Source organism: Vicia villosa, linkage group LG7 (genome assembly GCF_029867415.1).
Source record: "Vicia villosa cultivar HV-30 ecotype Madison, WI linkage group LG7, Vvil1.0, whole genome shotgun sequence".
Lineage (NCBI taxonomy): Eukaryota > Viridiplantae > Streptophyta > Magnoliopsida > Fabales > Fabaceae > Vicia > Vicia villosa.
In genome coordinates, this window is record NC_081186.1 from 102,256,986 (window position 1) to 102,273,436 (window position 16,451).

Genomic DNA, 16,451 nt, shown 5'->3' on the forward strand with positions numbered 1-16,451 from the left:
AGCGGGGCGAAATAACATATAACGGAGTCGAGCGGAACGGAATAAAGATCTCGCTCCTGGTTATTTTACTTAAAATTTCTTTTTCCATCACATATATCCAAAATTAGATGAACAAAAAAATAGGGACTTGGATGGAACGGGATGAAATGAATTACATCAATTTTCTATTCCATTTCATCCATATGTAGCTATTACTAGTACTACTATTATTATTATTATTATATTATTATTATTATTATTATTATTATTATAATTATTATAGGTTAAATTTAAAAATATTTTTTGTATTTAATAGGGATAAAAAAATAATTAACCATATGTACGCTATTGAGGCAATCCCTACGTACGTTTTGATGACAAAGCAGATTCCAAAATAAGTGGTTATATTTTAGCAAACCTCACTAGAGTTTGCTAAAATATACCTACTTATTCTTATGAAGGTGTGTTTTAGCAACATGCACCTTAAGGTGCATTTAACTATTTTGTAGTTAATGCTGGCTAAAATAGACCTTCATAAGAACAAGTAGGTCTATTGTAGCAAAACTATATATATATATATATATATATATATATATATATATATATATATATATATATATATATATTTAATATTCATGGGTATCTCAAGATTCACAGATACATGTTTGACAGATACTCACACGAGTATAAGACTCATACAAATATCATATTTATTAAATGGAGACAGATAGCGAAAAACTAGTATCCGTACCTATTATTATCCCTACTCTCAATTTATTTGGTCAATAAAACTTTTTTTGTTACTGACAAAATGAGTGGCATTTAATATGGAAAATAGTTTTTGTATAAGAATTTACATCAAGGACGGTCCGATCCTATGCATGGGCAAGAAAGTGCTACAGCACAGGGTTGAGATTTCAAATTTTTAAAAGGTTTAATTTTTTCATAAATAATAATCAAAATAAATAAAATATTATAATAAAAATTCAATAAATCAAAAAAATGATATAATGAAAACTCAATACATACAAAATTGAGATAGTCAAAACTCAAAATAATTATAATTAAATATATTATTGATTAATACATAAATATAATTTTTATGTATTTTTTAATTATTATAATTCTATTTATATTTTAAATTTGATCACATTTTTAAAATTAAAACGGAACCTCTGTATTGATTGGACCGGCCGTGAATTACATATTACCTATATACCAAGATGAAAATTACATTATTACCACTTTGTTTATATATAAGATTCTTTTTATTTTTTTACAAAGGAAGGCCTAAGCCCAAGAAAAAGAAAAACTACACCAACACAGATCTAGAGAACCAGTTACCCCTTTGATCTTTATTCAAGCATTCCTCGAGCCAATAAGGAGCCTCAATAAAGACTTTATAATCACACCCCAACACTTTATCATGAGCAGCCAATTGATGAGCACAACCATTCACTTCCCGAAAGACATGAGAGATCTCCACCTTCTCCATCTTCTCCATCTCCATATGAATACGACGCACTAGGCTACAACGAATCCGCTTATCTATAGAGTTACATAAATCAGCAGCTTTCTTTGAGATTCTTTTTACATTGTTAGAGTGTCTCGAGACAATAATGATAACCACATAGTCTTTGTTCAACTTGCTATTTATTTTTAGTTCCAATATTTATATTGTAAATACTATTAAATGAAAAAAACGTGTGCCATCTAAATATGATTATAGGAATAATAAACAGTCACCAATCTTATCCTTATCGTAACTTCAATGCATACTGATGCAGGTAAGAACCTAACAAATAGATGTGAAAATAAGTTAAATTTTGTCGAACTAAATTTTATAATATCAACAATAAAAATAACTAAGCGCTAAATATGAGATCTAGTATATGATAAATTATTATTAGATTTAAACCTAAAGTTGTTGAACGGTTGGTATATCCTATCACTATTGTTAGTATATTTAGGATTTGTTTACATAATTGACTTATTTAAATCTATTTATTGATATAAATTGTATAGTGTTGTTTGGAAGATTTATTAAAATAGTTTTCTTTTTTAAAAAATAATAAATTATTTATTATAAAAAGTTCTCCAAAATAATTTAATTTTTTTATAGTATATATAAAAGTAATTTTAATCTATTTTATTTTTATTAAAAAACAATTTATATAAGTTTATAAGTTTATTTATAATTTTTTTTTGTTATAAGTTGTAAATAAGTTGTTTATTCAAGTAAATTTTTTGAATTATATTAAAAGTATTTAAATTCTTTGGAGAATGGTGAATCATCATAATTAAGAAGTGACGTTTTAGAATGCGTCGATCGACGATGATACATAAAAGATTATATCTGAAGTGGAGAAAGATTTTTCAATCACCTTCTTGGATGCTATTGCTCATGCTCGATCGGTTTATGGTAGAGATCTTTATTGAGGTCAAAACAAGTTTTTTTCACAAAAACGTGGGAATCAAAAGTCGATACCCACATACGACGTCACTGTTTTATTCTAGAACAAAAAATAGAGTGAGATGCAGAAGCTGCTGCGAAGTAGAGCTTTCGATGCGGCGGGGCAAGGACTTTTCTGTTCTGGAACCAATAATAGAGTGAGATGGAGAAGCTATGACGGAGTGCACTATAGAGAGCGTCATTCCTAAATTGTCATTTCAAGCCACATGTCAAAGAAGAACATCGAAACGTTTCAATGATGAAAAGACATTTAATGTGCTTGTTCTCCACTACTTTTACAATTGATCCAGTGTGTTTCCACTTCTTACAAGAAGTATGAAATCCTTATAGGTTGACCATGACTTCTAAGACATCCCCGACTAATAACTGCTCGACAAATTTAGGGAAACTATTCTGAGTTGGCTAAATGTCTAAAAAGCCAAAGCTCAATCTACTCCAAATGATCTAACATATAAAAAGCTTTCACATAGGATAAACAAGGTACATTATTCTAATTTTCACTTTTTCTATAGTCATTTTCAATTATTAACTAATTTGGATGTTTGAATATTAACCTTGCAGGTCCATTCCGCTCCACCACATCAGAGATCAACACCTTCGATTTATTATTCCTAACCATCAATTGACACCAATTTTAATTGTAGGACAATAAATATATATATATATATATATATATATATATATATATATATATATATATATATATATATATATATATATATATATATATATATATATATATATATATATATATATATATATTCTCAACGAAAAATTTGAGATTATCAAATGAATAAAAAAAGTGTTATTTTTTATTTTCTTAGTTAATTATTTTAGTGTGTTCTTTCTTTTTTTAACTCAAAAATTTGGTTCGTTTTTCAACAATGATTTAACTCATTTTTCAATGACGACTTTTAGTCTATAATATCAATTTTGTTTACAAAATTTATATTTTTAGTGTTTGTTTTTCTTCGTTGTTCAAGTTTTTGTCTCGTCATTTGTAATTTTTTAATTTTGATATAAAAAACAACACATATATTTAAAAAAGTATCAAAATGTACTATTAGTTTTAAAATTTTGAGATGATTGACATAGTTTTTTTTTTTGTTTAGGGTTTTTGTCAGCGTCATTTGTAATTTTTTTTTAATATAAAAACACATGTTTATTTAGAAATATTAAAAAATACTATTTGTTTTAAATTTTTATGATGATTAACATAGTTTAATAAACTTAAATTATTAACAAAATATATAATTGAAATCAAATATAAATATAGTATAATAATAGTAGTGATAAAAATATTGTTCAAGTAAATCAAAAGTTTTTTTAATAATATATAATTTGATTATTTTTTTAAATATTAATATTTTCAATTTAAAAATAATTACTCAGATCTAAACTTGACCTGGATCAAAGTGTAGGTAATTTCTCAATTAATCTTTTAAAACTATGAAGGATTTATTAAAATGATGACATTTTGGAGAATATATTTTATATCAAAATAAATTTTTAAAAAATATTTAGTCACTATATTTTTACATATTTAAATATTGACAACCTTATGTCATTTTGAACGTTCCGATCTCTATTATTAATACAATAAATACAGGGGGCCATAAGCCAACGCTACACATATAACAACCAAATTAAATAACATAATCATGCAATGGATATATCATTATTTTATTTGCCACGAGATAATCATCCCAAAATTAAAAAATACACATAATATGTGACTCAACGTGTATTTTCACATGTTACTAATCATGGAAACAAAAAATATTATTTTTCTTCACATCCCAACCACTATATATAGTAAGCACTCCCATAGTTACAAGACACACAAGCTTTTCTTTGATTTGTCAAAGATAGTGTAAGCACAAAAATAATCAAAATGGCTTCGTTTTTGTTTGGTAAGGGTTCAAAACTGAAGGGAACTGTGATTTTGATGCAAAAGAATGTGTTGGACATTAATGAGCTCACTGCAGCTCAAAGCCCTAGTGGTATTATCGGTGGTGCTCTCGGTACTATCGGTAGTATCACAGGCTCTATAATTGATACTGCCACCTCTTTCTTGGGTCGTTCGGTCGCTCTGAGGTTGATCAGTGGTACCAGTGCCGATGGTAATACCTTCTTTCACTTAATATGTTGTGTTACTTAACATGAAAGAGTGCTTGTGTTTTTTTTTTTTTTAAATTTAATATTTTTTATTATTATGAGAAGACAAGTGTACTCATTTGATTGGTCAAAATGATGAAATGTTTATGGTATTTGGTGTAATAAATGGTTTGGACTTTCTGTTTGCTTTCTATCTATAAATGGATCTACTTAGACGGAGGGATGCATATTCTCACCTCAACATTTTTATATATAACATCTACTACTTTTATAAGTTTAAAAAAATGTTATTACCTTTCAATAACATTTATTAAAACAACATCAACATCTTGATATCTTCAATAGCATCTATTAAAATAACATCAACATCTATTAAAATAACAATGATATCTTCAATAACATCTATTAAAATAACATCTGATATCTTTATAGTTTTAAAATATATATTGTCTTTTCTTAAATTATCATCAAATAAAAAAATATTTTTATTTCTCATTAAAATACTATAGAAAATTTATTTATATCAACACAATTGTAGATAAATGTTATTTATATTTATGGTTCTTTTGATTGTCTTTAAGAGCTTAAATTAGTATATGTCTATTTTGGATCCTTCAGTCCATTATCCTTGAAATAGCTATAACATGTTACTATTTGAGAATCATCATAATGAGTAAAACTAAAATTCAAATTTTGACATTTTAATAGCAAGTGGAAAGGGAAAAGTGTCAAAAGAGGCATACTTGGAAGGTCTTCTTACCTCCATACCAACCTTGGGAGACAAGCAATCTGCTTTCAGCATTCATTTTGAATGGGACAGTAACATGGGAATTCCAGGAGCTTTTTACATTGATAATTTCATGCAAGGTGGTGAATTCTTCCTTGTGAGTTTGACACTTGATGATGTTCCAAATGTTGGAAGCATCAAATTTGTTTGTAACTCATGGGTTTACAATTCTAAAAAGTACAAAACCGATCGCATTTTCTTCGCCAACAAGGTAACGAACAAGATATAATCCTTTTCTCAGATGTAGATTTTAATTTTTTTTTAGCTCACAACTCTTAATTTCATAAATTTATGTAGACGTATCTTCCAAGTGATACTCCGGCTCCATTAGTGTACTATAGACAAGAAGAGTTAAAGACTTTAAGAGGAGATGGAACAGGAGAGCGCAAAGAATGGGATAGAATATATGATTACGATGTTTACAATGATTTGGGAGCTCCTGACCAAAAAGCTACCTTGGCTCGTCCAGTTCTCGGAGGATCAAGCACTTTGCCTTATCCTCGAAGGGGAAGAACCGGCCGAAAGAAAACTATAAAAGGTTAAACCCAAGTACTCTAAGTACACTCTTATTTTTTCTTTCAATTCTTTTGTAGTAAGATGTTGGTATTAATATTGTTGCTAAACTATATTTTGTTGCTATATGTATGTGAATAGATCCCAAGAGTGAGAGTCGAAGTGACAGTGTATATCTTCCAAGAGATGAATCATTTGGTCACGTGAAATCTTCGGACTTTCTTATTTACATACTCAAATCAGCATCTCAAAATATCGTACCTCAATTGAGATCTGTAGTGACATTACAACTCAATAACCCGGAGTTTAACACCTTTCAAGATGTGCGCTCGCTTTATGATGGTGGAATTAAGCTTCCTACTGATATACTAAGCAAGATTAGTCCAATCCCATTGTTCAAGGAACTCTTCCGATCTGATGGCGAATCAGCCCTTAAATTTCCACCACCAAAAGTGATTCAAGGTATGTATTAGTCACAATTTTCTATCATAGATAACAATATATATAATTATATACTAATTCATATAAAGAAATTTGATGAATCTTTTGAATTTTTCAATATGATTAGTGGATCATTCTGCATGGATGACTGATGAGGAATTTGCAAGAGAGATGATTGCCGGAGTGAATCCACACATCATCAAAAAAGTTGAGGTAAACTTAGTACTTAATATCTGTTAATAAATTTCTGGTAATCAAAGACTAATATGTATAATTTTCATGCAATGTTTATAACTTTTTATCAACATCATTGCTTGGTTAATGTAGAGTTTTCCAATAAAGAGCAACTTAGACAGCCAACTCTATGGTGATAACACCAGCACAATAACAACAGAACACTTGGAACCAAACTTGGGAGGAGTCACTGTTGAAGCGGTAATTAATTACACAATTCAATCTTAATTGAAAGGATTAGTTCTAATGTTTTTATTTAAAAATTAAAATCAACACAAGCTAATTTTTTTCTCGTGGAACAGGCTATCCAGACCAACAGATTGTTCGTACTGGATCACCATGATCCATTATTTCCATATTTGAGGAAAATAAATGCAACTGACACAAAGGCGTATGCTACAAGAACCGTCCTTTTCTTGCAAGATAATGGAACTTTGAAGCCATTGGCCATTGAGCTGAGTACACCACATCCGGACGGTGATAGTTTTGGTCCTGTTAGTAAAGTTTACTTGCCTGCAGGTGAAGGTGTTGAAGCTTCAATTTGGCTCCTTGCCAAGGCTTTCGTTGTTGTAAATGACTCATGCTATCACCAACTTGTTAGCCATTGGTATGAAATTCGTTAATAATGTTTATACAATCAAACATAACTTATCTATGTATGAGCAATTGCATGAACATCTATCTTCATGTGTGACAGGTTGAACACCCATGCTGTTGTTGAGCCATTCATCATAGCAACAAACAGACATCTCAGTGTGGTTCACCCTATTTATAAGCTCTTACTTCCACATTACCGTGACACGATGAACATCAATGCACTTGCTAGAAATGTCTTGGTGAATGCTGAGGGTATTATAGAGTCAACATTCTTGTGGGGAAATTATGCTATGGAAATGTCTGCTGTTGTTTACAAGGATTGGGTTTTCACTGACCAAGGACTACCTAATGATCTCATCAAAAGGTAAGCTTACTAAATATTATATCTTAAGTCAATCTTTTTGTTAATCAGATCTTAGAAATATATATTTTTTCTATACTAATGTTAACTTCCTTGCATGTTATCTAGAGGAGTGGCCGTTGAGGATCCATCTGCTCCATACGGCATCCGCCTTTTGATAGAGGACTATCCTTATGCTTCTGATGGACTAGAGATATGGGCTGCTATTAAGGCATGGGTTGAAGAATATGTGAATTTCTACTACAAATCAGATGGAGCTATTGCACAAGATGCTGAACTCCAAGCATTCTGGAAAGAACTTGTAGAGGTAGGTCATGGTGACTTGAAGAATGCTACGTGGTGGTTTAAGATGCAAACTCGTAAGGAGTTGATTGAAGCATGCACCATCCTCATATGGATTGCTTCAGCACTTCATGCAGCTGTTAACTTCGGACAGTATCCATATGGAGGATACATCCTTAACCGACCAACTAAAAGCAGAAGGTTCATGCCCGAGAAGGGAACCGCTGAGTATGATGATCTTGCTAAGAACTACGAGAAGGCGTATTTGAGGACAATCACACCAAAGAATGATACTCTTACTGACTTGACCATCATAGAGGTTTTGTCAAGGCATGCTTCTGATGAGCAATACCTTGGAGAGAGAAGTGAAGGTGATGATTGGACTTCTGATACACAACCAAAAGAGGCTTTCAAGAGGTTTGGAAAGAAGTTGGCTGAAATTGAACAAAAACTCACTCAAAGGAACAATGATGAGACACTAAGGAATAGGTATGGACCTGTGAAGATGCCATATACTTTGCTTTATCCTTCTAGTGAGGAAGGATTGACTTGCAGAGGCATTCCCAACAGTATCTCCATCTAAGAAGGGTCATGGATATTATGTTGCTGCTTTGAATAAGAGATGAGAAGGAGTTCAGTTTTCTCAATCTAGTCATGTTATTATGTATGTTTGTTTGACTGTTTTAATATTTTATTTACATCAAATAAGAACTACTATGTCTGTTCTGTAACTTCTGTTGTACTTGTATGATATCAAATGCACTTTTAATGATTTTATGTCATGAATCTTGCACTATATATAATATATCTACTATCTATTATCTATATAACAACAAAGTATATAAAGTTGTAGAAGAAGTGAAGAAATAGAGTTAAATGTGGACTTTCTCACTGTTTTAGAAGAAGTGAAGAAATAGAGTTGTAGAGAAAAAAGAAGCAAGAGGCGATACTTATGTTTTTACACGGTAAAGAGTAAGCCGTTACGCGTTAGTCCCTCATTTTTTAGGACACACTCAAATATTTTTAAGTGTATAAATATTTAAACTTATACATATTAACTTTTAGATACTAATATTAGAGATTAAGTTAATATTAAGAGGTTAAGTGTAAAACGGAGTCCTCTGTGGAATAGAGTTGTTAGGTGAGCGGTGCAATAATGATTTGTTACGGTGAATTTGAGCTTCCAGTATGGTGGAGAGGGAAATGACCCGTAAGATTAACACTCCAACGACCAAGTCAGAGAGAGAATGTAAACTTTGTAAAGTGAAGTGAGAGTGAGAGTTAATTTAAATACCTGAGAATGACACACCTTTCTCTTTATATATTGTGGGCGATTAAAAAAACCTGTAAGGGATACGATGCACTATGCGGACAGTCTTCTAATTGATCTGGACGGTGGGTGATGCATTAGAGGATGAAATTGTTAGCTCTGGGTGAGATCCATATGCACTTGTTTTTCACGTTCGCTTTCCTCACTCTCTCATTTGACCTTTCATTTTGGACCTTGTGGATGACTTAAAACAGTTGCCTTCTAACCATTGTTTGTGCTCTGCACTCTGCAAGATAAGGAGTTTTGCCGTGTACACCCTTAGGTCAAACGCCGACCAAAGTAAGTGAAGTGTCTTGTAGGGGCGTCATTGGTGATGTTGGGAAAAGATGCATTCAATGTTTTCTTTCAATTGATGACGTTTCACCAAGAGGTCTTGACACACGTGCCTAATTTGTTAATAATGATTTTCCTTTTGTCCTAGGTCCCTCAAGTGTCTTTGGCGAATTTTCGAGAGAATGTGGACCATTAGTGATGCATTTCTCGCTTCACAATATGGGATATTGTTTGGCTTTCCATAATGGGCATACTTATAAGAACTTTCTAGCATGCCACTTTCCTCTTTTTGTCATCTGTGGGTTTTAGTAGATTCTTCTTCTTCTTCTTCTCCCTTGCTTGTGGATTTCCTCTTCACTGTCAAACTTCTTAGACAGGTCTTCGTTTCAAGTCTATTTGCATGATTCCCTCAGCAGATGCATTTCCACCTTCGTTTCTTTTTTAAGGAAATATTTGAGTTTCTTCTTTCCCTCTTCGTTGTTTCCCTTCTCTAGGGTTTCATACATTCTTGCTTAGTCCTCAATTAATTTCATTGCTCTGGGCATATTTTGACAGGAAGTGATGGATTCAAGTTTGAACTCGTTTTAAGTTCCTTTTTTAATCTTGCTCTTCCTTCTAATGGAGTTCATCACTATGGTGGTAGCACCAACCATGAGAAATAAGGCAATGAGAGATATTTCAGCAGATTTGGTAGACCAAGAGATGTTGGATACTACATCTGTCTTCGCTCGTGGGGACGGTACGAATCGTGTTTTTAGTGAAGTTAGGTCCTCATTAGATTGAGGGGGTGTTCCCTCCGGATGAAGATAAGAGGATATGCAATAAATATGACAAATGTGTCATTCGTCTTCACGAGTGCCTATTCTATTTAATCGAATTTGTCTTCCATTCAACGACTTTGAAGTTGGCATCTTGAACCACTTGACAATGGATCATTCTCAATTACACTTGATGAGTTGACATATGTTAAGGTCTTCCATAATCGATATGAGTACAAGAAAAGTATGCTGACCTTGGGGCTCTTCTTCTACCTCTTCAAGGCCCAACACAGATCGAATCATCATGAGCATGGCCAAGGCTTAATTTTTTTAAGAGAGTTAGGAATAGTGCATATGATACCTGAGCCATTTTTCAATTTGAGTTGTCAAATGGTTAATGTTGTGAGCCTGATTAGATGATGAAGAGGAGGATCCTTGACTAAGGGTCGGTAATGCTTAATGCTGGTTAGGTGTGAATGCCAAATTGCCTTGAACTTGCTCATTATCTCTATTAAAATCACTTTGAGATGCATCTATTTTGTCAAGAATAACTGCATAATAACTAATTGTGCCATCTTGCTTCCAACGGGGTGGATAACCATGCTTTTTGAAGAAAGAATCAACTGTGTGGTTGGTCATGCCGCAATGAGTGCATATTCTGGAACCTCGACCTCTTCCTCCAAATGATCTGCCACCTCAAATGCCTCTTCCATGAGAAGTTCCACTAGGTTTGGATGCATTATTCTAAGGTTGGTTGAGATTAGGAAAGGCTAATACCTTTGATTCATCAAGAGGGTAAAATAGCTTGTCTTTCTTGTTGAACAAGAAGAGGGTAAACTCGGCAGATGGTTGGAAGGGGTTCCATCAACATGATTTGAGATCTCACGTACAGCTGAATATTGATCATTCAAACTTTTAAGAAATCTGATAACTTGATCACCATCTTGTAAGCATGAATCTTGATAACAGCTTGGCAAGTAATGTCACATGAACATTCAGGAATTGGACAAAAGTTGTCCTATTCTTGCCACAATTTCTTAAGTTTGGACTAGTAAGAAGATATAGACGAATCACCTTGTTTCAGGTGGCATATTTCTTCTTAAAGATATGAAATTCTGAATATATCACCTTGATAAAAATGATCTCTCTATTTATTCCAAATTTCAACTGCAGTATCCATCCATAACACACATTGAGCTATATCTGATTCAGCAGAATTATGAATCCATGACATAATCATGGTGTTGCACTGATCCCAAGCAACAGAGTTGTGATCTTCATCCAGTGGTCGAGGCAAACTTCCATTGATGAAGTGACGCTTATTCTTAGATCTTAGAGCCATTGTCATGGATCTTGACCTAAAATGATAATTTTTGGTCGAAACAAAGGAGAAACAAGAACCAACGCTGAATTTTCATTGGGGTGCATGAAATAAGGATTGAGAGTATCAGTTTGATAACCTTTGTTATTAGCATTTGATGGAGGTCTGCGATTGATGCTGCTTGCACAACTTGCAACAGACATGGTTAACAGGAAAAAAAATCTGAAGAGAATCGATAGAGAGAAGAATGGAAAAATTAGAAGAAAAACAAGGTGGATGAGATGAGTTAATTGAGTCCAGCGGTGGAGGCTCGATCACATGTTGATGATACCATGTTAAGAATCAAGCTGAGCATATGGAAATGAAAAAAAAAAACTGAATGTAAAAGAAAAAAAAAAGTTGTAGAGTTCTATTACTGATCATCATGATCTTTGTATACAAGAGAAGTAGCTTACTTATATAGCAAGCTATGTCTAACTAACTTGAACATTCATCTAACTACTTGATAAATAACTAACTAGAAGTTAGTTATAATTCAGCTAATCTATCTTATGAACTAGTTAGTTTACATCAATCTCTTCATTATCATTAATAGTAATCCTTAGACGATCGGTCATCCTTTACCTTTATGTCCAGCGACTAAACGAACATAATTATAATCATAATCACCGCATATTATATAGATTAAAGTATATTCAATATATTTACCATATCAATTTTATTATAATAAATTTTTACAAGAACTAAAATAAAACAATGGAGATCAAAAACAAATCAGAGTACATTTGCATGAACTGAAAAACAAAACCAAAAAAACGATATATTTATAAGGTGAAATGTATATTCAAGTATTCAACCCATATTTTATATTTTTTAGTTCATCTATAGAGTTATAAGGATAAACAAATTAGTACTAAAATTTCACCAATAAAAGATTGGAGATTCTCATTTAAGGTAAGAATAAGTAACTTTTGTAATGCTTACACGGAAGAATCTAATTATCTAATTAAAACAAGTAAGAATCTAATTATCTAATATAAACAAGTAAGAATCTAATTAGCTTCTCATTAGATCGTCTCATTTCACCAATAAAACATTGGAAGTTGGAAGGTCTCATTTCACAAATAGTAACTTGCAATGCATACAAGCAAGAATCTAATTAGTTAATGAAGGTGAGAATAAGTTAAATTTGGCCTAAGAAATTAAATAATAATGTAATGGATATATTTCACATGTTATTAATTATCAAATAAAAAAATATCACTTTTCTTCTCATCCCAACCACTATAAATAGCAAGCACCCCCCACGGTTACAAGACACACAAGCTTTTCTTTGATAGTGTAACACAATTGTTTGAGAAACATCATATTAATCATGTTTCCTTCATTATTGTTTGGTAGAGGCCAAAAACTGAAGGGAACTGTGGTGTTGATGCAAAAGAATGTTTTGGACATCAATGCCCTCACTGCAGCTCAAAGCCCCACCGGTATCATCGGTGGTGCCCTTGGTGCTATTGGCAGTATCACCGGCTCTATAATTGATACCGCCACCTCCTTCTTGGGACGTTCTGTCGCTCTCAAGTTGATCAGTTGTACCAGTGCCGATGGTAAAAACTTATTTTCCTCACTCTATACAACATACTCTATTAGTCTTATTTAATGAAAACCTTTTAACATAAATTGTATTAATTATTTGTTCAACTGAATTAACTACGTAATATACTATGTGTCATAGAGTGTACAAAAAAAGAGGTGCATGTGAAACATTTTCCATTTAATAATCATCAGTAGTGAAACTAAGAATTCGATTTTTGACATTTTATAGCAAGTGGAAAAGGAAGAGTGTCAAACCCGGCATTCTTGGAAGGTCTTGTTACCTCCATACCAACATTGGGAGACAAACAATGTGCTTTCAGTGTTTATTTTGATTGGGACAGTAATATGGGAATTCCAGGAGCTTTTTACATTGATAATTTTATGCAAGGTGAATTCTTCCTTGTGAGTTTGACACTTGAAGATGTTCCAAATCATGGAACCATCAACTTTGTTTGTAACTCATGGATTTACAATTATAGAAAGTATAAAACTAACCGCATCTTCTTTGCAAACAAGGTAAGAATATAATTTGTATCTCTTATGTAGCTTGTTAAATTTCTTTGACTCGTAACTTTAATCTCGTAAATTTGTGTAGACATATCTTCCAAGTGAAACTCCGGCTCCATTAATGTACTACAGACAAGAAGAGTTAAAGACTTTAAGAGGAAATGGAACTGGAGAACGTAAAGAATGTGATAGAATATATGATTATGATGTTTACAATGATTTGGGAGCTCCTGACAAAAAAGCCACCTTGGCTCGTCCAGTTCTTGGAGGATCAAGCATTCTGCCTTACCCTCGAAGGGGAAGAACTGGCCGACAACCAACTAGAAAAGGTTCAGCTCCAAACACTTTTTTTCTTTCAATTCTTTTGTAGAAAGATTTTGGATATAGTTGCTAAAACATATTTTGTTGCTATATATGTGAACAGATCCTAAGAGTGAGAGTCGAAGTGACATTGTTTATCTTCCAAGAGATGAATCATTTGGTCATGTGAAGTCATCAGACTTTCTTGTTTACATACTCAAATCAGCATCCCAAAATATCATACCTCAATTGAAATCTGTAGTTACATTACAACTCAATAACCCTGAGTTTAACACGTTTGAAGACGTGCGCTCGCTTTATGATGGTGGAATTAAGCTTCCTACTGAGATACTAAGCCAGATTAGTCCAATACCATTGTTCAAGGAACTCTTCCGATCTGACGGTGAATCTGCACTTAAATTTCCACCACCAAAAGTGGTTCAAGGCAAGTATTATTCATAATTTCCTATCATAGATAGCAATATAATTAATTATATGCTAAATTATATAAATACATATGATGTATCTGTTAAATGTTTTTATCATGAGAAGTGGATCATTCTGCATGGATGACTGATGAGGAATTCGCAAGGGAGATGATTGCTGGTGTCAATCCACACATCATCAAAAAACTTCAGGTAAATTTAATCAGAGACAAATATGTCTAAATTTCATGTCATGTTTATAATGGTTAACTAACCTTATTATTTGGTTCATTTGATGTAGAATTTTCCACCAAAGAGCAGTTTAGATAACCAACTCTATGGTGATAACACCAGTACAATAACCAAAGAACACTTGGAGCCAAACATGGGCGGAGTCACCGTAGAAGGGGTAATTGGTGACACAATTCAATATTCATTGAAAAAAATAAGTTCTATTATTTTTATTTAATAATTAAAAATCAACAACACTGGAAAATTGTATCTTGTGGAACAGGCTATCCAAACCAACAGATTGTACATACTTGATCACCATGATCCATTATTTCCATATTTGAGAAAAATAAATGCAACTGATACAAAGGCATATGCTACAAGGACCATCCTTTTCTTGAAAGATGATGGAACCTTGAAGCCATTGGCCATTGAACTGAGTACTCCACATCCCGACGGTGATAGTTTTGGTCCTGTTAGTAAAATTTACCTGCCTGCAAGTGAAGGTGTTGAAGCTTCAATTTGGCTCCTTGCCAAGGCTTTTGTTATCGTAAATGACTCGTGTTATCACCAACTTGTTAGCCATTGGTATGAATTTCGGTTATAATATTTATAAAATCAAATATAATTTATCTATCTATAAGATATTTATGAATATATGTTTGTTACAGGTTGAACACTCATGCTGTTGTTGAGCCATTCATCATAGCAACAAATAGACATCTTAGTGTGGTTCATCCTATTCATAAACTTTTACTTCCACATTACCGTGACACAATGAACATCAATGCACTTGCTAGAAATGTGTTGGTGAATGCTGAGGGTATTATAGAATCAACATTCTTGTGGGGAAATTATGCTATGGAAATGTCTGCTGTTGTTTACAAGGATTGGGTTTTCACTGACCAAGGACTACCTAACGATCTAATCAAAAGGTAACCTCACCAAACATTATATCTCATTTTTTAGAAATATTGTTTGCGTGTTAATGTTATCTTTCTTGTATGTTATCTAGAGGAGTGGCTGTTGAGGATTCATCTGCTCCATACGGTCTTCGTCTTTTTATAGAGGACTACCCTTATGCTTCTGATGGACTAGAGATATGGGCTGCTATTGAGACATGGGTTGAGGAATATGTGAATTTCTACTACAAATCAGATGGAGCTATTGCACAAGATTCTGAACTCCAAGCATTTTGGAAAGAAGTTGTAGAGGTGGGTCATGGCGACTTGAAGAATGCTACATGGTGGTTTAAGATGCAAACTCGTAAGGAGTTGATCGAAGCATGCACTATCCTCATATGGATAGCTTCAGCACTTCATGCCGCTGTAAATTTTGGACAGTATCCGTATGGAGGATACATCCTTAACCGGCCAACTAAGAGCAGGAGATTCATGCCTGAGAAAGGAACCCCTGAGTATGATGAGCTTTCTAAGAACTACGAGAAGGCGTATTTGAGGACAATCACACCAAAGAAGGATACTCTTACTGACCTGACCATTATAGAGATCCTGTCAAGGCATGCTTCTGATGAGCAATACCTTGGAGAGAGAATTGAAGGTGATGTTTGGACTTGTGATTCACAACCAAAAGAGGCTTTCAAGAGGTTTGGAAAGAAGCTGGCTGAAATTGAAGAAAAACTCACTCAAAGGAACAAAGATGAGAAGCTAAGGAATAGGTATGGGCCTGTGGAGATGCCTTACACTTTGCTTTGTCCTTCTAGTGCGGAAGGATTGACTTGCCGAGGAATCCCCAATAGTATCTCTATCTAAAGAGATTGATATGGTTTGTTGTGTTTCTGCTTTGAATAACAGATGAGAAGGAATTCAGTTCCCTCAATCTAGTAATGTTATTGTGTGTGTTTGTTTGATTGTTTTAATGTTTTACTTTACATCAATAAGAACCATTGTGTCTGTTGTACCTTA

General features: G+C 33.1%; 2 protein-coding genes across 2 annotated transcripts; both read left to right on the top strand.

Moving 5' to 3' along the window:
• The first annotated feature begins 4,295 nt into the window (after positions 1-4,295).
• On the top strand, positions 4,296-8,567 carry LOC131616240 (linoleate 9S-lipoxygenase). Its single transcript, XM_058887515.1, has 9 exons — positions 4,296-4,575; positions 5,279-5,568; positions 5,655-5,895; positions 6,012-6,332; positions 6,439-6,524; positions 6,639-6,746; positions 6,848-7,152; positions 7,243-7,506; positions 7,612-8,567. Exons 1-9 carry the CDS (start codon positions 4,347-4,349, stop codon positions 8,366-8,368), a joined length of 2,601 nt encoding a protein of 866 aa, XP_058743498.1. The 5' UTR covers positions 4,296-4,346; the 3' UTR covers positions 8,369-8,567.
• Positions 8,568-12,803: 4,236 nt separating this feature from the next.
• LOC131616241 (linoleate 9S-lipoxygenase-like) lies at positions 12,804-16,451 on the top strand. The gene is made up of 9 exons (XM_058887516.1): positions 12,804-13,074; positions 13,293-13,579; positions 13,659-13,899; positions 13,995-14,315; positions 14,423-14,508; positions 14,597-14,704; positions 14,810-15,114; positions 15,198-15,461; positions 15,542-16,451. The coding sequence occupies exons 1-9, from the start codon at positions 12,843-12,845 to the stop codon at positions 16,296-16,298; spliced, it is 2,601 nt and encodes an 866-aa protein (XP_058743499.1). The 5' UTR covers positions 12,804-12,842; the 3' UTR covers positions 16,299-16,451.

Bases quoted from the DNA above. Each gene is read 5' to 3' on its own strand.
- LOC131616240 (XM_058887515.1), top strand. From the start codon at position 4,347: ATGGCTTCGTTTTTGTTTGGTAAGGGTTCAAAACTGAAGGGAACTGTG. The intron at 4,576-5,278 runs GTAATACCTTCT...ACATTTTAATAG, and splicing joins CAGTGGTACCAGTGCCGATG to CAAGTGGAAAGGGAAAAGTG. The intron at 5,896-6,011 runs GTTAAACCCAAG...GTATGTGAATAG, and splicing joins CCGAAAGAAAACTATAAAAG to ATCCCAAGAGTGAGAGTCGA.
- LOC131616241 (XM_058887516.1), top strand. From the start codon at position 12,843: ATGTTTCCTTCATTATTGTTTGGTAGAGGCCAAAAACTGAAGGGAACT. The intron at 13,900-13,994 runs GTTCAGCTCCAA...ATATGTGAACAG, and splicing joins CCGACAACCAACTAGAAAAG to ATCCTAAGAGTGAGAGTCGA. The intron at 14,509-14,596 runs GTAAATTTAATC...CATTTGATGTAG, and splicing joins ACATCATCAAAAAACTTCAG to AATTTTCCACCAAAGAGCAG.